The sequence below is a fragment of the Lepidochelys olivacea genome (assembly GCF_965140295.1).
Source record: "Lepidochelys olivacea isolate rLepOli2 genome assembly, chromosome: 1".
In the NCBI taxonomy this organism is placed as follows: domain Eukaryota; kingdom Metazoa; phylum Chordata; order Testudines; family Cheloniidae; genus Lepidochelys; species Lepidochelys olivacea.
Window position 1 is genome coordinate 13,904,978 of NC_140411.1, and position 25,434 is coordinate 13,930,411.

At 50.8% G+C, this 25,434-nt stretch overlaps 1 protein-coding gene across 1 annotated transcript in view; it reads right to left on the minus strand.

The window, feature by feature from the left end:
* Positions 1 to 25,434, minus strand: part of ARHGEF17 (Rho guanine nucleotide exchange factor 17) — a gene marked incomplete at its 5' end in the record, with an annotated part of 237,680 nt that overhangs the window by 35,825 nt on the left and 176,421 nt on the right. The window contains 4 exons of the mRNA XM_084617490.1: positions 864 to 914; positions 1,832 to 2,008; positions 18,303 to 18,395; positions 19,570 to 19,686. Of these exons, the coding sequence (XP_084473616.1) occupies positions 864 to 914; positions 1,832 to 2,008; positions 18,303 to 18,395; positions 19,570 to 19,686 (438 nt within the window). The remainder of the gene's footprint in view (positions 1 to 863; positions 915 to 1,831; positions 2,009 to 18,302; positions 18,396 to 19,569; positions 19,687 to 25,434) is intronic.

Consider the following 25,434-nt stretch of genomic DNA (forward strand, 5'->3'; position numbering starts at 1 on the left):
TTCATATTCCATTCCACCTGCCCATCCCAGTTCTCATGCTGGGCCCCGGCACATACCTACCTGAAAGCCACCCATCGCACAATAAACTGGCACCTGTAACCCGTGTTGCCAGCATCACTTGGCATCAGAGAGGCAGGATGGCGCAGGAGTTAAGGCATTCACCTAGGCCTTGAAAAAGACCTGGGTTCAATTCCCTGCTCTGCCACAGGCTTCTGGGGTGACCTTAGGCAAGTCTCTCTGTGTCACAGGTGGCTATCTGTAAAATGGGGCCAATTGCACTGTCCTACCACACAGGGGTGTCCTGATGCTAAATAGATTGTGAGGTGCTTAGCTACTGTGGTGATAGGCACCATAGATGTACCTTTGATAGATTCAGTTCGCTGACCAAAGCAGATTTCCCCTTCCAGAAAGTCACAGGAAAAGCAGCCCCAGGGTGCTTGCGTTGCCTTTGCTGTACCTGTTCTGCGGCTAAACAGGGTCTGTGCTCTGGGGGAGACTGTCACTACATTGCAGAAGGGAACACCCTACATGGCAGAAACAAGCTCAGCAACAGCCACAGAGCTCCCTCCCCAAACTCCAGGCCTTGCAATTATTATTCACTGGCTGTATAAAGCACCAAGGTGCACTTGACTCCAGGGTCTGGCGATTCAGGGGAGATCTACCCTCTGGGAGCCTTGTGTACTGCACTTGGCTCTCTGCTCTGCACACGTCGCTGCAAGCGCTCAGCAAGCCTGGAAGATGACCTCGAAAGCTCCCATTGCCTCTGAGAGAGGTCACGTCTCCGAGTCATGAGGCCAGGCGCGCATGGAAGGGGCAGGCGAGGACGAGGGGCAGTGATGGTAGACAGGGAGGGCGGCTCTTACCACTTCCACCACCATCTCCTGGCGTAGGAACCTCCGGAGCGGGGCCTGGAGCTGCAAGGACAGAAACAAAAAGAGTTGTGGGAGGCGCCACGTGTTCTGTCGGTCTCAGTGCTAACATCGGAGCGGGCATGATAATGCGGACAAGGCTCTTGCTGTTAACATGGAAGGGATTGATTCAGGACATCACAGCAGCAGCAGGGTTTTAAGTACTCCTCTGTGCTCCGGGACCATCTTCCAACAGAGGGGCTCACCTTTATGAACATGACTGAATTGCTCCTCAAACCCTCCCTGTAGGCGAGGAGCATGAAGGCCTAGCCACAAAGAGGAGAAATCAGGCTAGATTGAGAGAAGCAGGGTTGGACTGGGGTGGCCCAGAGACAACAGATAGGAGCTGTCTTAGGAGAAACCAGACAGGAGTATCTGAGTTTCTGGAGAAACCGACAGGGGCCAGCTTGGCCGGATACTCTGGGTAAAGCCACTGGTGTCAAATTACCCCTTCCCCAGGGCTAGCGGTTAGTTGTGAAATTCAGACTCAGAACCAAACTCCAGCAGGGTTCAAAGAAGTTCAGATCTGGGGTTTCGCTTCAGCCCCTTGCAGAGTTAGGGAACAGCCGTCGCGTTCTAGTCCAGATCCACAAGGTCCCAAAGCCTGGGTGTGTTCGGACTGGGGTGCGGCCTGGGCCCCATCTCATGGCAGGGTGAATCAGGGGCTGAAACAATCAGTGCAGGATTGAGAGACAGAGAAACGAGGTTCGAAGGGGCTTGTGTCCCCCGACGCAGCGCTGGGCCGGAACTCTCAGCTACCACAGCTCAGCCACTCGCCCAACCAATGGACGCCTAGCTAGGGCTACCTTTTTAACCGGCCTCTAGCTCGTGCCCCTGAGAATGCTACCCAGGGCCACTGCCCTCTCCATACAAAGGATGCGGGTAGCTAGTGGTTTGCCTGGAGCGCTGCATTGCATACATACATCCTCCATCCCTTCGATGTGGGACTCGATCTCCTGCACTATCCTGGCGTTCCTCTCCACCTCCTCGGCGCTCTTCATCCCTTTGTTTATCTTCTCGGCCACTTGCTTGATGTTCCTCTGGGCGTCTATTAGGAAGGGGTGGTCGGGGTGGTCCACGGGCGTGTGCTTCAGAAGGTCCTAGCGGAAGAAATATTGAAAAAAGTTAAGGTACCCAAAGCAGTGCACTGAGCAACAAAAATGATAAAGGTCTAGAAAACATGAGCTAGGAGGGAAGATTGAAAACATGGGGTTTGTTTAGTCTGGAGAAGAGAAGACTGAGAGGGGACATGATGACAGTTTTCGAGTACATAAAAGGTTGTTACAAGGAGGGAGGTAAATTGTTCTCAATAACCTCCGCAAAAAGAACAGGAGTACTTGTGGCACCTTAGAGACTAACAAGTTTATTGGAACATAAGCTTTTGTGAGCTACAGCTCACTTCATCAGATGCACAGAATGGAACATATAGTAAGATATATATATACACATACAGATAAGTTAGAAGTTACCATACAAACTGTGAGAGGCTAATTAGTTAAGATGAGCTATTATCAGAAGGAGGAGAAAAAAAAAAACTTTTGTAGTGATGATCAAGATGGCCCATTTAGACAGTTGACAAGAAGGTGTGAGGACACTTAACTTGGGGAAATAGATTCAATATGTGTAATGACCCAGCCACTCCCAGTCTCTATTCAAACCCAGGTTAATGGGATCTAGTTTGCATATTAATTCAAGCTCAGCAGTTTCTCCCTGGAGTCTGTTTTTGAAGCTTTTCTGTTGCAAAATTGCCACCCGTAAATCTTTTACTGAGTGGCCAGAGAGGTTGAAGTGTTCTCCCACCGGTTTTTGAATGTTATGATTCCTGATGTGAGATTTGTGTCCATTTATTCTTTTGCATAGAGACTGTCTGGTTTGGCCGATGTACATGGCACAGGGGCACTGCTGGCACATGATGGCATATATCACATTGGTAGATGTGCAGGTGAACGAGCCCCTGATGGCGCGGCTAATGTGATTAGGTCCTATAATGGTGTCACTTGAATAAATATGTGGACAGACTGATCAGATATGCTCTGTGCAGGATTAGATGAGATAACACTTAAAACACTGGAGTCAGCAGTAAGATCCCTTTGGGGTTAGCAGTGGGATCCCCTCTGCACTAGTGCTCCCAACGATGCGAGCAGCTCAGCCAGTGTTAGCTATGGCGGGAAAGCTTGGCAGAACTTCCCTAGGGGATTTGAGGCTACTTATGAACCTGGCGGGCTGTGATGGGCCCTGCTGAGCCTATGCTGGCCAATATTTATCTGCTAGTGCGGCGGAGGCAGATATCCTGGCGCCATTATAGACATGGTGGCACCAAGTCTCAGTCGTGCTTCCTGGAACGGTACTGAAGATAGTTTTGTGCCATCAGTATGAGTGGGCCAACCATTTCCAATACCAAGAGCTGACAGCAGCGGTCAGCGGCAGGCCAGTAGACAGGACCTTTGAGTGAGCAAACCCACAGTTGCAGCTGGCAGGGTATCACAGGGAATGAGATCATTTGCCTTTGTGAAAGACTGTTGGCTTTGCCCTGTATGGGAACCAAGCAACAAGCTCTCAGAAGAGCATGGGCTGAGACCCTTCCAAAGGGGACATCCCATAGTGAGAAAAATTCAAAGGACGATTACAGAGAGGGTTTTGCCAGTCATTTCCTGCAGCCCTTCTCGCTATTGTGGACAGGTCTGGTCTCCCTCAAAGTCCAGCCCTCCAGCATCTTGCTGCTCACACAACGCCATTATGTTGCATATATTGCTCCCTACTTTGTGACTGTCTTCATCAGAAGCAGACAGAAATATCTCCATTACGATTACACACTTTTTTAAAAAGTCCAGCTGCCCCTTTCTGATGTTCCAATGGGGAGCTGAAGGCTCCAGGAAAAAAACCCAACAATATTACACATCTCTCATAAGCCAATCAGGAAACAAAGATTTACATATGTTGTATGATTGGATCATCACAAGGTGATCACATTTTCACAGAACTCAGCTGGAACAAATTGCAATTGCCATCTGGGGTGTTGCAGGGATCCGTTGATGGCTGAACATATAAAGTACTGTTAAATACCATCACAGTAGATTCACTGCTTTAGACAATTTTCTGAAAAGACAGACAACATCTTGCAGGCCTATTTCATGACTGCTCCTAGCCAGTCGTGAGACAGGTGTTTACTTTCATACGTAACAAACCAATCTGCTTCATTACTGAAGTCAAATGTCCAGCAGTGGACACAATAGCTAAAATATGATCAACCACTAATTTACAGGGTATGGATTAAGAGTATGGAACAGGTAATCATCACCAGTCGCCCATTCCCAGCTTCTGACAAACAGAGGCTAGGGATACCATCGCTTCCCATCCTGGCTAATAGCCATTGATACACCTATTATCCATGAACTTATCTAGTTATTTTTTGAACCCTCTTATAGTCTTGGCCTTCACCACATACTCTGGCAAGGAGTTCCACAGGTTGACTGTGCGTTGTGTGAAGAAATACTTCCTTTTGTTTGTTTTAAATCTGCTGCCAATCAATTTCTTTGGGTGGCCCCTAGTTCTTGTGTTATGAAAAGGAGTAAATAACACTTCCTTGTTTACTTTCTCCACACCAGTCATGATTTTATAGACTATCATACTCCCCCTTAGTGGTCTCATTGAAACCCTCCTGGGGACTGAGTCTCCCCAGGGGCTGCTCTCACCCAAACAGGAGATAACACCAACTGGGCGATCATGGCAGTGTCTTGCCCAGCAAGGCCAGCTCAGACCTGCTTGGACACATTTGCCGTGGGCCAGCCCCACCTTGATTTGTGCCACCTGAAGAACTGCCCGGGCAAAGCTGCTGCAGAATAAAGCCAGGCGCTCGCAGAGCGCAGGGTGGAGGAGAAGAGTGACGCTGAGCAGAAGGGGCGACTGGTTTCATTGCTCTGCCAGCTGTCAGAACGTTAGTCATTTAAAGCAAATAAAACCTGCTGGTTAATTGGCCGGATATGAATGAAAACACTCCGGAGGATGAGTACTTGGAGTTAATTTAATGCCGCCCACGGGCATCCATCAGGGCAGACGGCAGTGCTGGGGATGGCAGCAAGCCTGGCCACTCCTTGGGGATGTGCGATCTGTAGCAGTGGGAGGCACGCTCCCCCAGGCTGGAGGGAGGCTGTCTGGACAGAGATCGATCTGGCTGCGGTGTGTGCATGCTTTCCGTCGCCATTCAGCTTCCCCTCCCACTCCGTCAGCATTTCGGCAGGTTCCCTAACATCCCTGCTTGTGCAGCGGGCTCCCCGCCAGGAGCTGTTCTGCCTTTTATCAACGGCTGGTGCTGCGTCCTCCTTGCAGCTCTTCCCGTGAACCAGCCATCGAACTGGATGCTGCTTCTCCCCCCGCTAACAGTTTGCCAAGGAGCACGGGGGTCTCCAGCGATCAACCAATCTGCCAGCCACTTGGCAAAGAGCAGTAAGAGCTGGCTTGGGCCAATGCAATGCCTGGCACTGGGCTTTCAGAGGGAAGCGCGAACCCCTCTAGACGGGGAATTGCTCTGGGGGATATGCCCGTCTGGCTTTCAGGCATCTGCTCTCCTTTGGCTCCTGACCACATCGAAGCAGAACGTACAGATTTATGGATCCATTCCTAGCTGATGGCAAGATCCCTGGCACCTTTTACAGTCAACCTCACTTGGCCCCTTAAAGCGGGGATGGCTATTGGAGGTAGGGCCCGATCCTGTCAGGTGCCAAGCGCCCCTGGGGAGGGACTGCATGCTGTGGATCCACACTGAGGTCAGTGGGAGTGGAGGGCACTCAGCAATCTGGAAGATCAGGCCCTAAGGGACAAAGGGGAGATTACAAGGCCTGACTCTCCTCTTACTTGCTCAGTTTTACACCCGTGTCATTCCAGTGACTTCAGGGGAGCTATTCCTAGCCTACTCGAGTGTCACTGAGAGCTAGATCAAGCCCTCCAATGGAGCCCATGAACAGAGCATATATTAAAACTTAGTTCAAGCTGGCTGTTTTACTGGGCTCCTTCATGCAATGGAAGGGGAGAACAGGGAGAGCGTAGGGACAGATTTAAAACACAAAAGGAAGAACTGACATTGCTTTTAAAATATATACAACAAAATTACCCATGCCCCTTTAAGAGGAGGGGCGCGGCCAAGGCGGAGCAAATTAAAATTCAGAGGCAAAACCCCACTGGAGGGCGCTAAGCGAATGAAACCCAGCTGCCTGGGAAGTGCAGCTGCAGCATGTAAACAAAATTAAGGAGGGGTTTGGAAGAGAGAGAGAACAGCGGACCCAGAAGCCGGCAGACAGGCAGCTTCACAGTGCGTGTGGGCTCCAGAACAGGCAAACTCTATAGGAAGGGGAAGAAAAGTTGGATGAAGTTCTTGGGAGAAAAGTAGTGGAAACTTTGATTCAGGCCTCCCACAGAATGGTCCCCTTATTCTCTTAATAGCTTGTGGCAAACAACCCACCAAGCACTTCAGCCAGGAGCGAGCCGGAGGCTAGCTGCTCATAGCATGAAATGCTTTGGGAGTGGAGTGTGGGATCTAACATGAGAGGCAGAGCCCTGGCTGGCTGAACTGGGGTATGAAGGAGACCCCAAGCCCGAGGATGAGAAAAGAGATGGGGAATAAAGTGGGGAGTGGTGGAAGCCATTGCAGTCATGCTTTGAGAAGGGCTGTGAGGACTGGCACCAGTGAGTGCTCAGAGACAGGTTTAAATGGAGAGGCCAGGCCAGGGGATCAAGCACAGCTGGTGTTCTGAACTAACACTGGTGAAGCACTGCAATGGGTTACCTAGGGGGGTGGTAGAATCTCCTTCCTTAGAGGTTTTTAAGGTCAGGCTTGACAAAGCCCTGGCTGGGATGATTTAGTCGGGGATCGGTCCTGCTTTGAGCAGGGGATTGGACTAGATGACCTCCTGAGGTCCCTTCCAACCCTGATAGTCTATGATTGATTCTAACACACACTGCTTGGACTCGGCTTGCCAGCTCACCATCCCCTCCTTTCAAATCCCTGGGCTGGGCTCTCGGACCTGTGAGAGTGATAGATGCAGCTGTGAATGGGACAGATGTTCCCTATAAAGGGGCTGGGAGACTGCAGAGAGGAGCTGCAGGAAAAGAGACTCTCCTGAAGGGAGGTGCCAGGTGGGAAGACCTGGGAGTTGGGACTGGGTAGAAAGCCCTAGCTGGAAGTTTTGTGAGTTGGTTGGTTGTCTGGACAATATATGTGTGACACTGAGGCAGCTAGTGTTAAGCAACCAGCAGGCTAAGTGTCCTAAAATCAACCTTTAAAGGACATATTAGAAAAGTATTGAAGTGATAAAAGGGTCATTTCTTGTAGATAGTTTTCAAAGCCATGTTAAATGGACAAGGGTTCTGTAATAGAGAATTAGAAGTAAATACTAATTGTATTTGCCTGTGATTACCTATATCTTGTTAGCTGTTAACAATGTGATCTAATCAGCTGGGAGACCCTGAACTTCTGTTGCTGTCTGTTACTATATTCTGTTGACTCAGAGATCAAAAAGGACATTAACATTTAGATAAAAGAAAAGGAGGACTTGTGGCACCTTAGAGACTAACCAATTTATTTGAGCATGAGCTTTCGTGAGCTACAGCTCACTTCTGAAGTGAGCTGTAGCTCACGAAAGCTCATGCTCAGATAAATTGGTTAGTCTCTAAGGTGCCACAAGTCCTCCTTTTCTTTTTGCGAATACAGACTAACACGGCTGTTACTCTGAAACCATACACACTGTAACCAGAGTGATCACTTAAGGTGAGCTATTACCAGCAGGAGAGCTGGGGGGGGGGGGGGAATAATCAAGATGGGCCATTTCCAGCAGTTGACAAGAACGTCTGAGGAACGGGGGGGGGGGAATAAACATGGGGAAATAGCTTTACTTTGTGTAATGATCCATCCACTCCCAGTCTCTATTCAAGCCTAAGTTAATTGTATCCAGTTTGCAAATTAATTCCAATTCAGCAGTCTCTCGTTGGAGTCTGTTTTTGAAGTTTTAGATGAAACTTGAGTGTAATAACATCATAGTCTATATTTCTCTTTGAAGTTTGTAGTAAACTGTCTATGAACTGCTTGAAAGGGTAATTACTTTATGCTAATCAATGCAATTAATTACCTGTGTATACATAGGAAATAGGAGGTTTACTTCAAAGCAACAATGTATATTATGTATTCATTGTCCAAGGAATGCCTACTGTGTTATCGGCTGTCAGGAGGCTGTCGTAGCCTCACAGAGTTCTATAAAAGAACTCTAGGACCTGATCCTGTCATCTCAGATCGGCTTGAACTTTATCAGGGGAAGTTTAAGTCACAAGACTGAGGTCTTTTGGATTACCCTGCACATTCTCATGGAACATAAAAACGGCCATACTGGGTCAGACCATCTAGCCCAGTATCCTGTCTTCCAACAGTGGTCAATGCCAGGTGCCCCAGAGGGAATGAACAGAACAGGTAATCATCAAGTAATCCATCACTTGATGATTACCTGTTTTGAACAAGAATTTGAACAAACTCTATACATGGACAGTAACCTATTAAATTGATTCTGCAAGAACTTTTACAAATCAGCAGCTCACCTATGCTATGAAACTGACCTAAGAACTTTATTCATATCTGTAGGTATAATGATCTTTTATTCACAAGAACTTTTTCTTTTTAATAAATCTTAGATTAATTAATAAGAATTGGCTGTAAGCGTATATTTGGGTGAGATATGAAATATTCATTGACCTGGTGGGTATGTGTCCAATTTCTTGGGATCGATAGAACTTTATATATGGTGAATAAGATTTTAAATAATCCTCACCAGATTTGACTTGGCTGTCTGGATGGGAGCCCAGGGCTCGATTGTTTTAGGGGAGCTGTATTTCTGGCTTTTTGGGTAAACAGTAAGGTATTGCAGAAGCTGTTTTGTTGCTGGCTTGGTGAATCTAATTATTAGAATAAACCACCAGTTTTGGGGATAGTCTGCTCCATTCTTTACAGTTTGCCCAGATTGAGCATTCTCAGAGTGACCCCTTCCAGCAACCACAGTCACAACATGGAGCCCAGAAGCAAGGGCTAAAGCCTGATTTGGGCGTGGCTGATAATTCCCTGTCTGATGAAGAACATTGCCAGCTACACTGAGTCACTGAGCGACGTGACTATTCCGACCTTTATCCACCTGCCCCCCTCCTGTCTATGCCCCTCACTTGTTGTGACAATCTGAATTTAATTTGTACAATGCTCAGGGCAAGGACTGTGTCCTGTCTTTTGTGTTTTGTGGAGGCATTTTATGCATTTCTGGGCACTCAAATAATCATCATCATCTTTTGAACAGCCCCATCAGAGGACTGCACCTAAATCAACACTCCTGGAGTGTTTGGAGAGTACGTGCAAAAGACAGCAGCAGAAGGGAGCGAAAAAATGAGTGGTTGCATGGCTGGAGAAGAATCCTGTTTCCCACTCAGGTTTCAGAAGCCACCGTTCCCATTATTTTCGCAGGGCACTGACTGAGAGCTTGACTGTTTGGGGATAATGGGGAAGATTTCGTAGGCATGTTCATTTGGTCTAGTTATTAATGTTCAGAGCTCCAGTCTCTGATTTTTTTGGATACGGTCTGAGATGGTTCGATCAACGGAGGTGACCGAGTGCATATTCTCTGGAAATGGCAACACTTGTGGTTTAGATGTATTAATCCCATGAAAAACAAAAGCAGCAAACACTTCCCCAGTTCATAGACTTTCAGGCCATTATGGTTATCTGTCTATCTAGGGTGTTTATATGCCACCCCCTCATTACTGTACAATACCTCACAATCATCTAGTCTGATCTCCTGCATTACCAGAGCCAGAGAGTTCCTGTGGTTGGACTAGGGTGCATTTTTAAGACAGTTTATCCTGATTTGAAGATATCAGGTGATGGAGAATCCATCACATCCCTAGGTGAATTGTTCCAATGGCTAATTACCCTCACTTTAAAAAGGGGCACTTTATTTCTAGTCTGAAATTATCTAGTTTCAGCTTCCAGCATTGGATCTTATTATGCTTTTTGCTTGCTAGATTTAAAAGCCGTTTTCTATCTGAAATCTTCTCCCCAGGTAGGAAGCTATAAACCATGATCAAGACCTCCTCCCACCACCCCCAAATAACCTTCGCTTTGACATGCTAAATAGACCAAGCAATCTAAACTCGTTGCAAACAATCGCTTTACTCTCTAACAACAGCTTATTTTATTTACAGAACTGAAATACTGAGAATTCAGAGATCCTGAAATAAAAGCCATTTGTGGTATCAAGCTCTGTCAACTGCTTTATGTTTTTGCTTAAGTAAATAGCATCTTGTTTCCTAATAGGTAACATTTGATCCTTTCAGCAGAGTTATTTTTCAAACCCCCAAAGGGACTAATCCAGAGCTCAGGATAAAAAATTTGAGGGAGGTCTTTAGCTTTCCTGGTCAGGTGGCTAGTGATAAATCAGATTTCACAGCTGGCCTCTAAGAACTTTAAGGATGCTCTAGAGGATTACCTGGTGCTTGACCTGACAACCAGTTTAACTACCTGTAGGCACTGGTTAAAAATTCTTCCTATTTTGCCTGGAACGCCACCCCCTGCTGGGTGAATTACACTTCTTCCGTAGTCTGCACAGTGTCTGTGCGCTGACAGCTTTGGCAATGCCCCTTGGCTTAATTCACTGTGGAAACCTCAGATGTCTGGGTCTGTATGAGGCACAAAAACAGTATTTACTTGTGCATGGACCAGTGAGATCATTCCATTTGCTGCAAATATTACTGTAACAAAGACAAGACATGGGAAACTGACTGGCTTGGATCCCTTATTTTCATTAGCAGCCGGCCAGTTAAAACACATCCATAATTAGGTTAGGGTGACCGCTAAACTATTGGCATTGAAGGCTTGAGGATGACAGATTGTGGGTATGCAAATAATCAAGAAGAGCACTGGCAGACAAACCGATGGCAGCAGAAACAGGTCAATTACTAAGAGTCAAAACAAGTGGCTTACATGTGGCAAGTTAACAAAAATGAGGCTGTGATCTTGTCTAAAAAACCTTACAGACTAAGCAAAGTCAGATTCACCGCAAGTCCCAGGACAGGAGACCAGCAACGGAAACCACAGCTGCGGTAGGAAGTGGCATTGTTACTGCGCAAGCCAGGGAGATGGCATTGACTCGATGTCCCATGGGGCACTTTGTGATGAGCCATAGAACAAGAGGCCTTAACGAATCATGGCCACTTGAGATCCTGCAGCCCTTCTCACGTGAGTAGCAGCATTAACCCTGGCATCCTGGCCAAATTCAAGCTCTGCTAATTACGTTTTTCTTCTTTAAAGCTTCTTCTGTAGTTTTAGCTGGATACAGTGATTTTTCTCCCTACTTCCTGTACTAAACTGTTGCTAAAAGAAAAGGAGTACTTGTGGCACCTTAGAGACTAACCAATTTATTTGAGCATGAGCTTTCATGAGCTACAGCTCACTTCATTGGATGCATACTGTGGGTTTCCGAAAGCATACGAAAGCTTATGCTCAAATAAATTGGTTCGTCTCTAAGGTGCCACAAGTCCTCCTTTTCTTTTTGCGAATACAGACTAACACGGCTGTTACTCTGTAAACTGTTGCTATATTTTACCCCAGAGGTGGCAGCGTTTCAAATTGGGGCTTAAGTGACGTCTGTAATATTGGGATCCTTATTATACATTGTGATTTTTTTTTTATGTGCCGTTCCTAGAAATCCCAGTTCAAACGGCGACTATTCCCATGACGTGTGTGTTTAAAGAGGAGCTATACTGCATGTGTGGGGTTGGCATCCAGCCGGCTCCAATGAAAAAAGAAAAAAGTTAGCTTCAACTTTCTGAAGCTGAACCTTGGACTCCTGCAGCTGCTCTTCTTAGCCAGAGCTTTCTCGAGAAGGCTGGACGAAATAATGATGCACGTTTCCTACCACTGGGAGAGTGACTGGAATAGCAGAGGTGCTGGCAACACCAGTAGAGCTGTGTGGTGCCCGTGGACAATTGGGTTATCAGGAGCGACTGGATGGAACCAGGAGCGATGGCGGGGCTGTGTGAAGAAACTTGAACACTGACAACCAGCCCTGAGAGTGGTGACTGGCAGCTACATTTTTCTGAGTGACAACGTGAAATCTCTCCTGCACCCTAGTGAGGGAATAACTGATTGCCCCTGAGGAATGAAAGGCCAGTGGACAAATCAGGGGAAGAAGGATGGAGGGAGCCCTGGTCACGGACAAGGGTTTCAGCTCAACGTGGCATCTAGAGCCCTGGTACACACAGACATAGAGCTGGCAATGCTTTGAATCTGCAGTCACTGAACTGGATGGCTGGTCTGCTGTGAAAAGGACGTCAGGGTGGAGGACACAGCTGAAGGGAGCACTGCTGCTTGCTTGCCCGTGGATCTCGTTAGCTGCCTCCGTGGCTGCTTGGGGGGCAACGGCAAGGAATAGGATATTGCGCTCTGCTCAATAGCTGGCAACAGCACGTGGGAATGGCCAGAGAATCCACAGTAGTGGCGTGAACGCAGCCCTTGCACAAGGCCAGCGAACGTCAATCTCTCCCTCCCCTCCTTCCCAGGACTCTTCTCGTCCCGATCCCCCTCCTTTTCTCCCCAATTCTTCCTGTCTCTCCGTTCCCTCTTTGGTCTCACGACTGGAACTGCGAACAGACGTTGTCCCTCAGCGTCAGAGGGTCAGATCACGGCATAAAAGAATTTCCATTCCCGACAGGCTAAGGTGGTTTCTACCCTAAAGGCCAAGTAACAGCCACTTCCTAGAAGCCAATCCGATGTGCTCCCTCTCAGCCAGGCATGGGACATGTCTGCGGCAGGTAGTGCATAATCCTCCCCGGCAGCCATCAGCCCCTGCTCGCACAATCCCTGCTCCAGGCTGGGCGGTTCCTTTCAGCAGGGTGGAAAGGAAGCCGCAGCCCATGTTGATGATACGAACACTATGCAAAGAGTCTCCGGATCATGTAGATCCATTTCTTCTCAAGATCCCAAAGTGCTTTCCAGACATTAACCCACCAGCGAGGTAGGAGAGTCAGTATTGATGCGCCCGGTTCAGAGATGGCTCACAGAAGCCCAGAGTGGTGCAAGGTAAATGCCACTGTCTTAAGCTATCCCTATTAGAAGGCGAACTATCCTTGCACATCTCCGGAGCTGGAAAGTCTACGCCTCTCCTTGGTAGCGCGTTTCACCGTCTAATTCTTTCAAACTATAAAGTTCTCCTGTCCCTAATGCTTAAGCTACATTTCATCTGCAACAGCTGATGCTGGAAACTTCTTGTTCTGTCCTCAGTGATGACTAAAAATAATTGGGCCTGGCCTTTATAAACATCCTGTTTGATATTTGCAGGTAGCTATTGTGTGTCACTGCAGCGGTCTTCTCTCCAGACTGATCATTCCCTTCTCAACCTTTCCCCAGGGCCCCATTGCTCTCCTCTGAGCTCTCTTCAACCTCTCCAATCAAGCTGTCACTCATACGGAATTACATACGTTGGGCCAAGATGTTCAAAAGCAACTAGTGATTTGGGGTCACTCTGTTTTTTGGGGCCCAACTCAAAGCACCTTAATGAGGCCTGATTTTCACAAACTGCTCCCCACCTGCCTCTACAAATTGGGCCTGTCTCAAGTTGGACACCCAAAATGACTTGTCATCTTTGAAAATCTTGGCACCTCCAGCCCTGGAGAGATGCTGTAATGTATATAGTATAAATGCAAAGCAATAACTAGTTAATAAAGCAGCAGCATTGAGCAATTCTGTATTAGCTATCGATGTCAGGCTCAGGTGTGTGTTTGGAGGCTAGTGTCCTTGGCTCACTGGAGACACTGCACACACCATAATGTAAGAGAATAATGCCGGGGTACTTCTTCCATCACTGTACAGACCAAACCAAATCCACTGATCCACGCACCTCCGAACTAAGGGGGAGTGCAGGATCCAGATCCAAACTCTGCAGTTTGGGCTCTTGTCCAGGAAAGACCAGAAACAAGGTCTTAGTCAGCCATGTACTAGCCCGCGTCCACACTAGAGAGAGCTGAAGGGAGCAGCTAACACAGAAGTGGAAGGGTTTTGTGTGTGGAGTATAGTGGGGATGCAAATAACTCATGCTAAATCACTAATGATGACAAACTCGGATTATCCCCTACATTTGCAGTTGTAGTAGATCGAGCCATGTAATCTCAATTTCCTTCTTCCTCCCCAGCTCCCACCATGGCTCCACCATGTAACCAAAGCTGGGCACTTGCATTCAAGTGCAAATCCCTCTGAAACTTGCCTAGTGTCTGGATTTCATTACAAAGGTAAAGCTCAAGGAGGACCTTGCTGATAGGCAGGAGGCTCCTTTGTAATGAATCCAGGCCCTGTTTTAAACGATCCACAGTTTTACATCAAAATCATGTGATGCTAGCAGCTCTGCATGGTTTCAAAATGAAACTAGGCGAACCCCCCTGGCTTGGACTCTGTTTCACACCGAGATCTGAGGTCACCAGAACCTGCAACTCAAACCCAAGCACAGGGGACATGGATCCTGTGCAAATAAAAATGGAAGGACCTGGTTGCAAAGATCTCTGCGATAAGAAACTGCTGCAAGTCTGTTCATCCGCTAGGGTAGTGAGCATGACGTACGAACCTAGACAGGCAGAACTTTACCCAGCTCTATCCAGAAGGGGCTGCTTTGACAACAGTCACTGGAAATACCTTTAATTGCAAAGTCTGGGGGTGTTTGATCCAGTGATCTCTAGACATCTCCATACATCTAGGGATTTGGTCTGGCCCCATCTCTGTATGTAGGCATCTATGTATTTAGGCTTGTGGAGGATGCTCATCGCAGTTCTATCAGAGTGCTGTTCTTATTATTAGCGTAGTGTCTAGGATCCACGGTCACAAGCCTGGGCTAGGTGCTGATGCTGTATGATCACAGAACAAAGAGATGGTCCCTGCCCCTATGAGCTTACAATCTACGCACCTACCTTTAACCTTTACTCCCTGGCTTTACCCCTTTACACTTCTATACGAGTGTATGGTACCAAATTCACAGCCAAGTAGAACTCTACATCCCACCAGCACCAATCACAGGTTCACAAAGACAGCCAGGACAGAACTCAGATCCTCCAGCTCCAAAAGCACAATCCTCTAACAGAAGAAGACTCGCCACTGGCTGTTGGAAGTACAGGGCTTCTGACACACAGTTCAGCCATCCTGACTCCACCCAGTAGAAGGCAGTGGCCACACAGACACACTAGCCAGTACATTACAATATGAAGCTCTGGAGGCAAACCGTTCTGCAGCGGCAGTTCTAAGAGCTGCTTTCTCTCCTCCAGCCCTCGGCCAACCAGAGCAGAGATTCAAAGTCATAGTCTCTGGGTCAGCGTTAACATTTAACAGGCAGAAAATACCCTGAGTGTGGCTGGTTTTACCCGTGCTGCACACACCTCTCAGGAGGAAGGCTGCAGGGCCAAAACGCTGCTTGAATCCCAGCTCCCTCGAACCCCATGAGGAGAAACGCTTTTACAAGTCTCCATTTACTGCACCAAGACCAAAGCTCCATTAAACACCCCGGGAAACTGGCAGCCCTGGGAAGCCTGTTCTAGACACATATTGCTGCCCATTGTGCTGCTGCAAGGTTATAGCCACCTGGGGCTCACTGACTCCCGCCCACCTTTCTGCAATGCAAATGCAGGTTTGTGCGCCAGCGGCGATTAGCTCCCCAGCACCAAAGAGCCGGCCGCCAGCCGGCTAAGCAGTGCTGCGGCACGGTTACCACAGCCACCCATCCGTGTGAGCCCGTCCAGCCGCGGGACAGCAGAGCATTCTGGTGTCACTACTTCAAATCCTGGCGGCTGCTAAAGGGGGTCGACGTGAGAGAACGCAGATGGCTCTCGCCGCTGTTCCGAGGGGACAACTGCCCACAGCCCAAAAACCCAGTCGGTCGGTGCTAACAGGCAAGTCTCAAGAGAGCCCCTGGACTGGACAGGCCATGGAGACTGACCTGCCCTTTCACGCCCCAAGCTGGCCCGCTGGTGGAGTGCTGTCGGGGACGCTTGCAGAGCTGTGGCCTGTGCAGCCTCCTGCTGAGAATTTCGTCTTCCAGACCCGACAGTCCGGCACCCCTCTTCTGTCCCCTGTATTCTGTTCAGTTCTGGGGCCGTGGTCCCTCCCGTCGCTGAGGGGGTGGGGCCTTTTGTTACCCACCCCCTCAGGATTTAAACAGACCGGCCCCTCCCGTTGTCGCTGGTTTCACCAGCAGACGTTTAAGGCGCTCCTTACAAGCAGCTCTTGCTCTAAGGTCTAGACCAGTGGTCTCCAACCTTTTTATGCCCAAGATCACTTTTTGAATCTAGGGGCAACCCAGGATCTTCCCCTGCCCTTCCCCAAGGCCCCACCCCTTCCCCAAAACCCCACCGCGCTCACTCCATCCCCCCCCTCCATCACTTGCTCTCCCCCACCCTCACTCACTTTCACCAGGCTGGGGCAGGGGGTTGGCCTTCCTGAGGGGGTGCAGGCTCTGGGCTGGGGCCGAGGGGTTCGCAGAGTGGGAGGGGGCTCTGGGCTGAGCCTGAGGCAAGAGGTTGGGGTGCAGGAGGGAGTGAGGGGTGCAAGCTCTAGGATGGAGTTTGGGTGTAGGAGGGGGCTCTGGGTTGGGGCAGAGTGTGGGGGTGCAGGAGGGGGTTTGGGGTGCTGGCTCTAGGAGGGGGGTCAGGGCTGGGGCTTGGGGTCCAGGAGGGGGTTTGGGGTGCAGAAGAACGTATGGGGTGCTAGCTCTGGGAGGGGGCTAGGGGTTGGGGTGCAGGAGAGGGTTCGGGGTGCAGGGGGAGTATGGGGTGCTAGCTCCGGGAGGGGGCTGGGGGTTGGGGTGCAGGAGGGGGTTCGGGGTACAGGGGGAGTATGGGGTGCTAGCTCCGGGAGGGGGCTGGGGGTTGGGGTGCAGGAGAGGGTTCGGGGTGCAGGGGGAGTATGGGGTGCTGGCTCCGGGAGGGGGCTGGGGGTTGGGGTGCAGGAGGGGGTTCGGGGTGCAGGGGGAGTATGGGGTGCTAGCTCCGGGAGGGGGCTGGGGGTTGGGGTGCAGGAGGGGGTTCGGGGTGCAGGGGGAGTATGGGGTGCTGGCTCCGGGAGGGAGCTCAGGGATGAGCATTGGGTGCGGCCTCCTGCCAGGCAGCACTCACCTCTGGTGGCTCCCGGTCGGCAGCAGGTGCAGTGAGGCTAAGGCAGGCTCCCTGCCTACCCCAGCCCCACACCGCTCCCGGAAGGGGCCAATGTGCCCCTGGGGTGGGGGCAGGTGGCTCTGCGCGCTGCCCCTCTCTGCAAGCATCGCCCCTGCAGCTCTCCCGGCCAATGGGAGCTGCGGGGGCGGTGCTTGCAGCCAGGAGCAGCACGCGGAGGGAGACCCCTGCTCCCCTGGGGCCGCAGGGCTGCACTGGCCACTTCCGGGAGTAGCGTGGGGTTGGGGTAGGCAGGGAGTCTGCCACAGCTGCCTTAGCTGAAGCCACACTACGCCGCTGGAGATCGCGATCGACTGCGAGATCCTCTCGGACCATTCAGCCCTGCTCAGCTGATTCAACTGGAAAAAGCACCTTTTGGCCTGTGTAGACAGGCCAGGGAGCTCAAAGGGCAGTTCTTAGCTGGGTGAAGCACCTGTTGGTCCTACTGATATCAACGGACCGGAGAGAACACGACATCCTTCCAAAACAACTCACAAGCGCCTGACCCGAAAGCAACGGAAGTGGGACTCAAACTCAGCTCCCTGACTTCACACCAGTGAACCACACCTCGCTCGGCAAGCCCGCACCAAGCTGACTCAGGTACTTCAAAGAGGGAAAAGGCCTATTGGCCTAGTTCAAAAAATAACTAGATAGATTCATGGAGGATAGGTCCATCAATGGCTATTAGCCAGGATGGGCTGGGATGGTGTCCCTTGCCTGTTTGCCGGAAACTAGGAATGGGCGACGGGATGGCTCACTTGATGGTGACTTGTTCTGTTCATTCCCTCTGGGGCACCTGGCATTGGCCACTGTCGGAAGACAGGATACTGGGCTAGATGGACCTTTGGTCTGACCCAGTCTGGCCGTTCTTATGATCACCCATCCCATCCCCCACTAATGCAGGATCGCTCCCTTCGGCGTGTCCCTGGGGACTCTGTCCAAGGTGAATGTGACCAACTCTACAGACAGGAATTCCATCAGCTCCTCCGGAGTTCACCGGGTGACCGACCTCACCGCATCCAACTTACACCTCTTCCCAACTGCCCAGCCTATCTGCATTGCCCCACAGATGGCTTCACGGCATTCCTCTCGGAGCCTGCAGGCCAGTGGGGACAGCCCCAGCAGGCTGCCGTGCTGCTCTGGAAATGTGGCTGCACCATTGCGGCGCGCTGGCCCCGCCCTGCCCCGCCTCACCTTGACAAGCAGCTCGTAGCGCGGGATCCTCTGCACAGGCTTGATCATCAGGTCCGACAGCGCTTGCTTCTCTTTGTTCTCCCGCATGCTTTGCTGCAGAACAGTGGGGAAGGGAGTGGGAGAGGGGGATCTCGTCAGAAATGGGACTAACGGCTCACGGGGACTGAACACCGCACGGGTCACGGCTGAGAACATAGCGAGATTCAGTAGGGCATTCACACAGCCATCAAGAGTATCCAGCGTTATCATCACCAGCAGCAACAGTTTTGGAAGGGATATTAAACCTCATCCTTCAGGGCTTCACCATTCTGGAGCTAGTAGAGACCAGGATGAGAGCTAACGCGGCGGGCAGGTTACCCCACATCTCCCCACTGCAGGGGTCTTGTGCTTTCCCCTGAGCATCTGATTCTGGCCACTGTCACTGGACTGGATGGACCTCAGATCTGATCCTGTTCCTACGGTCTGAGCCTCAGGACATGCTACAATCAGTCCCAGACCATGCACAAAACCACAGCTAGGTGGAGACTGCAGAGACAGCATCGAGATCCAGTACCTTGGGAATCCCCAGGCTAGAAACTCATCCTCGTCTCCACCACTGAAGACTGAACCAAGGAGGCGTGGCTAAATGGCTTGGGGGCGTGGCCAGCCCCTCTGCCCCACTCCGAGCCTGATAGCGTCCCTGAGCCTGGCCAACAGAGACATAATGCCTCAGAGTTGATCTGCTACATGTCCACAGGCCCTGTCTGCAGAGAACAGCAAGGGCATAATCTGGCTCCTATGGGGATCTCAGTGAGAATGAGCCTGGTCACTCCCATGGTGTCAGACTAGTGCCTGGGACTGGGGTGTTGGAGCAGGAGAAGCTGGACGGGAAGGAAGAAAGTTCTTATTCAGACACAAGAGGCAAGATGCTCAGCTGGTGTAAAAGGGTGCAGCGCCAATAAAGTCAATGGAGTGACACTGATTCACATCAGCTGATGATGTGGAGTGACACCGATTCACACTAGCGGAGGAGCTGGCCCAAATATCTGCAATAAAAGAATCAGGAACATGGAAAAATCTTGGCCAGATAAATTCAAATTTGTTCCCTCCAACATTTTCTTTCCCACGCCCCTCGCCCCTACCAGAGTGCTCCAGCACGATGCCCCTTGAGCCCCAGTCAATGGAGGGATGAGTCTGGCCGCTCATCTCTGGACATGCGTTAACTGTACCAACTGAGCTGCAGAACCAAATCAGCTGCTCAGCTGCCCCTGCCGGGATGGCAACCTACCTCCAGGAATTTCATAAAGGCCGGCCTGGCTTCCTTAGCTACTCTCACGGCATCCTTGGCGTTGAGGAAGTTATCGATGTATGCGGAATAAATGCTCACCAGGATGTCCTTGGAAAACTGGGGGAGCAAAACAGAGAGACCAATGATGGGGGTCTTCCAGGATGAGAGGGAGGCTTTCTGTGAGCACGTCATACAGAGAAAACCAGGGAACAAAACCACACGAGCAACCCTGGGGTTGGGAGGAGGGTCTGGAAAGGGCTGGAGAAGCTGAGTCCCCACCTTTGACTCTGTGTAGGGCCGACTGCTCCCTGCTTCACCCAGGTTTCCCATTCATCTGGTGACCTTCTCATCAGAGTCTGCTTTTGTGCTCCAGACAATAAGAACGTAAAGCTTAACATTAGTAAAGCCAAGTATTCACGGCAGCTGTGAACTGGGGGAGTTTCTGCCGGGGCTGAGCTAGAGCAGTGGTTCTCAACCAGGAGTCCGGGGTCCCCTGGGGGGGCCCACAAGCAGGTTTCAGGGGGTCCTCCAAGCAGGGCCAGCGTTAGACTCGCTGCGGCCCAGGGCAGAAAGCCCCACCACATGGGGCCGAAGCCAAAGCCTGAACCACTTAGCTTCGCAGGGGCCCCTGTGGCATGGGGCCCCAGGCAACTGCCCTGCTTGCTACCCCTTAACGCTGGCCCTTGCTTCTATGTGCAGAAAACCAGTTGTTGTGGCCCAGGTGGGCCGGGGAGTTTTTATAGCATTTTCAGGGGGCCTCAAAAAGAACAAGGTTGAGAGCCCCTGGGCTAGAGCATGTCCTCTGGAGACCCGGTTCGTTTTCTAAGAGGACAGGGGAGATGGCCTTCCTCAACAATAACGTGTGTGTGTGCGCGTGGGCACATGTGTCTCTAGAAAGCACATTATGGATGAAATCTGGGCAGTCTGTGAGATGGGCTGATCACCTCATCTAAACTCCAGCTCTCTCCTTCTTGACCTAGGAGCTTCCTGCTGCATTCGCTGGGGCTTGCCTGCCATGAAGCATGAATGTGAGTTTCAAGACTGCTTGGAAGAATGGATGAATCAATTCCTAACCAGGGGCGACGGAAGCTCCTTAAAAGTGGGGGGGCCACCAGTGCCCGAAATGTGGCTCTGCCCCCCCCACGCCATCTCTTCCCCCGAGGCCCTACCCCGCCTCTTCCCCCCAGGCTCCACCCCCACCCCGCCTCTTCCCCCCAGGCCCTGCTCCCACCCCGCCTCTTCCCTCCCAAGACACCACCCACCAACTTGCTCCCCTCTCCCCACATCGCTCACCCTTACGGCTGGTAAAAAGTGGTGGGGCCATAGCCCCCTGAACCCCTGTTCTGGCACCCCTCTTCCTAACCCAATCCTACTTGTTGGCTGACTCAATGTACACTTTGTTAGACTGTTGCTGTGTTTGCCAGGCGGATAATTAATAACATTGTCAATCTCTCTCTCTCACACACACGCGCACGCGTGCGTGAGCAAACCCTGTGCCATCCAATTGTCAGCTGTTTCCAACCTGGCATCTCTTTGTCTTTCAAAACCTCATTGCTTCTATTGCCCAAGCTGGCATGTGTAATCACAGAATCAGCTGTGCTTTAAAAGTTCTGTGTTTGTACAGCACCTGGCACAATGGGGTCCTGGTCTGTGAGTGGGGCTGGTAGGCACTGTGATAATATAGATAATTAATAATAATATTGGGACTGCAGCACCTGGTCCATCAGGAAAGGCTGCTGAAGGGCTATTGGAAGCATTTGGGAAGACAGGGTTTCTGGCCCAAAAGCCTGGATTGGGTATCTAGCCATCTCCAGGAAGGAGGGTCTCTTGGTTACGGTGGAGGAATTGGACTCAGAAGACCTGGCTCCTATTTCTGGCTCGGCCACCAGCCTCCTTTGTGACTTGGGTGAGTCACTTAGGACCAACTGCTGAGACCCACAGAAGGAACACAATGCAGTGGATCGGACAGCGTCATCTCTAGGGCTTTTCCCGCCCCCTTCTTTACCCTGACCCTTCAGCAGGAACAATGGATGACTAGAGGTGTATCGTCCAATAACAGTCTCCTTTCCCCTGGGATACAGTGATGAATGTCAGATAATTCTATATGGATCAGACGAACACTGAGCGTCAAGACGCTGCTGCCGACCCGCGAGCGACAGCGGCTGGTACTCAGCAGTGATGCTAGAGGGGCACATTGCCAGAGCTGTGTAGAACTGGATTAGCACAGGGCCCTGTGGGACAGGATTGAGGACGGGAAGATGGACTCAGATATTGCAGTGACGGGGCCATAACTAGACAGAACAGCAGGTTGCATGTCAAGATTGAGGTGCATTGGCAGAGCTGGGGGGTGCAAGATGGCACAGGGCAGGATTGGGGTGCACTGACATAGCTGGGGTGCGGGATGGCACTGGGTTCGATTGGGATGCAGTGGCAGAGTTGGGGGCAGGATGGCACAGGTCAGGGTTGGGGTGCAGCAGTAGAATTGGGGGGCAGGATGGCACAGGTCAGGGTTAGGGGGCAGCAGCAGAATTGGGGGGCAGGATGGCACAGGTGAGGGTTGGGGGGCAGCGGCAGAGTTGGGGGCAGGATGGCACAGGTGAGGGTTGGGGGGCAGCAGTAGAATTGGGGGGCAGGATGGCACAGGTCAGGGTTGGGGGCAGCGGCAGAGTTAGGGGCAGGATGGCACAGGTCAGGGTTGGGGGCAGCAGCAGAATTGGGGGGCAGGATGGCACAGGTCAGGGCTGGGGGGCAGCAGCAGAGTTGGGAGCAGGATGGCACAGGTCAGGGTTGGGGTGCAGCAGCAGAATTGGGGGCAGGATGGCACAGGTCAGGGTTAGGGGGCAGCAGCAGAATTGGGGGCAGGATGGCACAGGTCAGGGTTGTGGGGCAGCGGCAGAGTTGGGGGCAGGATGGCACAGGTCAGGATTGGGGTGCAGCAGCAGAGTTGGGGGCAGGATGGCACAGGGTAGGATTGGGGTGCAGCAGCAGAGTTGGGGGCAGGATGGCACGGGGTAGGATTGGGGTGTATTGACATAGCTGAGGTGGAGGATGGCACAGCATTAGATTGGGGTGCAGTGGCAGAGTGGGGGCAGGATGGCACAGGGTAGAATTGGGATACAGCTTCAGAGTTCGGAGGTTTTCCAGCCCCCCCACTTTCAAGAAGCTGCTGGCTCCTCCACAGGGGATGGGAAAGCAGCCATCCCACAGGCCCAGCACTCCTGATGCAGGGTTCTGGATCAAACCCCGACTGTTTGATCCTCTAGAACTGAGGAGCAAATCCCACCCACCGCTCAGTTCCCCACCACATGCTTCATTACGATACAGTAGAGGATGTGAGTCAGAGATATTAAGGTCAGAAGGTACCACTCGAACATCTAATCTGAGCTCCTGCATAATACAGGCCACAGAATTTCCCTGAACTGATTTGTGCGTCACGTCCAATACTGGTAGCTGAACCAGAACATACATTTTAAGAAACATCCAACTTTTTGATTTGAAGATTTCTAGTGATGGAGAAGCCACCACGACCATTGGTAAATTGTACCAGGAGTTAATTACCCTCAGTGTTCAAAATTAGCTTCTGATTTCCAGTCTGAATTTGGCTAGCTTCAAAGGCCAGCCAATGGATTGTGTCTTTGTCTCCTAGATTGAAAAGGCCAGTATAAACCTGGAAGGCAGAACATCAGTGTAGACACTCTGTCTATATTGCCTCTAGAGGAGGAATCAGAAGAGGGCGAAGATCTGGGAAAAAACTTCCTGGTCACTCCTGCAGACATTGTGCAGACCTGTTTGTGGCTAGAGAATCCGAAGCCCAAGGACGAAGTGACGGTAAAGGATGCCGTACGAAACCTGGTAAAAGGGCAGAGCAGGGGAGGAGATTCCAATTCTGCAACAAGACGGTGACGTCAGACCTGTCTTAGCGTCAGTCATGAGCTGAACGAGGCCAGGCTGGACTTTTGGGGCCAGATACCCCCAGTCTAAGAAGCTGTCGAGACGGTGAGAATGACTGCGATTACACTGCGGAGCACTGTTCTGGGTAACATCCCATCCCAGAAATGCCAAAGAAGTGTGGCAGTTAGTGGTGCCTGTGTTGCTACACTGGGAAGTCTATGAAGCCAGGCATGATCACGGGGGGCATTCTGGAGACAGGAGCACTCTTGAGGTTACGAGGCCCATGACGGGTAGCGACATGCAATCGTAGATCTGTCAGTGCAAACGGTATGCCCTAGCCAAGGATGTATTTCCACCCACCCGAGCCCCTTTGATGTGTACTAACATGACTGCTCCAATGAAGATCCTAGCGATGGACTACACATGGCTAGAGAGATCTTCAGAGGGGTATGAGAACATACTGATTCTCATGGGCATGTCTACCCAATTCACTGTCGCTGTTCCAATTAGAAACCAGACAGTGCGAACAATGGCCAAAGTCCTCATAAAACACTGGTTCGTGTACTATGGTTGTCCGGCAAGGTTACACTCAGATCAGGGGAGGAATTTTGAGTCAGAAGTGATATCTGAATTGTGCAAACTGTACGGCATAGCCGAAAGCCTAACAACACCCTGTCACCTGCAAGGAAACGCGCAGTGTGAGAGGTTTAACCGGACAATTCACAACATGCTAAGAATGCTCCTGCCTGAAACAAAGCGAGCCTGGTTGGAACATCTCCTTGTGCTGGTGTTGGCATATAACAGCCATGCCCATTCACTGACGGGTTACGCTCCTTTTATCTCATGTTCGGGAGAGATCCCAGGTTGCCATTAGACATTCTGGACAGAAAGGGCCCTGAGGAGGATGAGGTGACCAATTTTGATGAGCGGGTAAGAGGTCACCATGACAGGCTGAAGACAGCCTGTGAAGTTGTTCTCAATACAACTAAAGACACAGCCCAACGTAGGAAAAGGACTTTTGATTGCAAGTCCAGTGGGGCTCTCATCAGGCCTGGTGACCGTGTACTAGTTCATAACCATAGACACAGGGGGTGCTATAAAATACAGAACAAGTAAGAATCGAATCCCCACATTGTAGTCGCTCACAACAATCCCAAGCTGCCAGTTTACACTATCCGGCCTGAACAGAGTGGTATGTAGGGACCAGCTAAAACATTGCACTCTTAGTCTGATCAGGTACCATAGCAGGCATAGATCAGCACGCCCTGAGGAGACTGAAACCAATGCGGGGGGATAGTTCTAGTCCCACAAACCGAATACTGAGGGGAACAAAGTGGGGGAATGGCCAGATCCCTCAAACTGACCCAGTGTTACCCGGGGCAGGGGAATAGAAAATATGGGTAATGAACCAGCAGTCTTAAGAAGGTCCCAGAGGTCTAGTAAGGGTGTACTGCCTGTTAGACGTGGAGATGCTTATGTTATTGGTCCTGTTTAGTGTTTTAATGAACGTTAGCATGTATCGTATAAAGAAGTGGACATGGAACGTTAAATATGTTCAGTGTTCTTTTGTTAATTGTTAATTGTTTTTATGTAACACGATGCTGGTGAATATTGTTGGTATGGGACCTGGATGTGCTGGCGTGAACATTCTGGCTGTGGTGTAATTTTAGCAAGGGGAGGACCGTTGGCCCCTGACTGAAACTTAGTGGGGTTTTTTGGTTGGCTAGCTCCCAGTACTAAACGAAAGGGGAAGGGCTGATGAGAAATCGATAGTCCCCAGGGCCAATGGGGAGAGGCCAATGCAGCGGGTCAGCCTGATTGACAGGGCAGACAGGCCAATGAGGGAGACAAGAGCATGGGGTCCCAACCTCTGTGTGAGCTGGAGCCTCCGGGGCGGAGCGGGGCAGAGCTAAGGAGAGAGCAGCAGCCAGAGCCCGAGGGCCAGAGGAGCAGCAGCCGTGCTGAGGCAGAGTG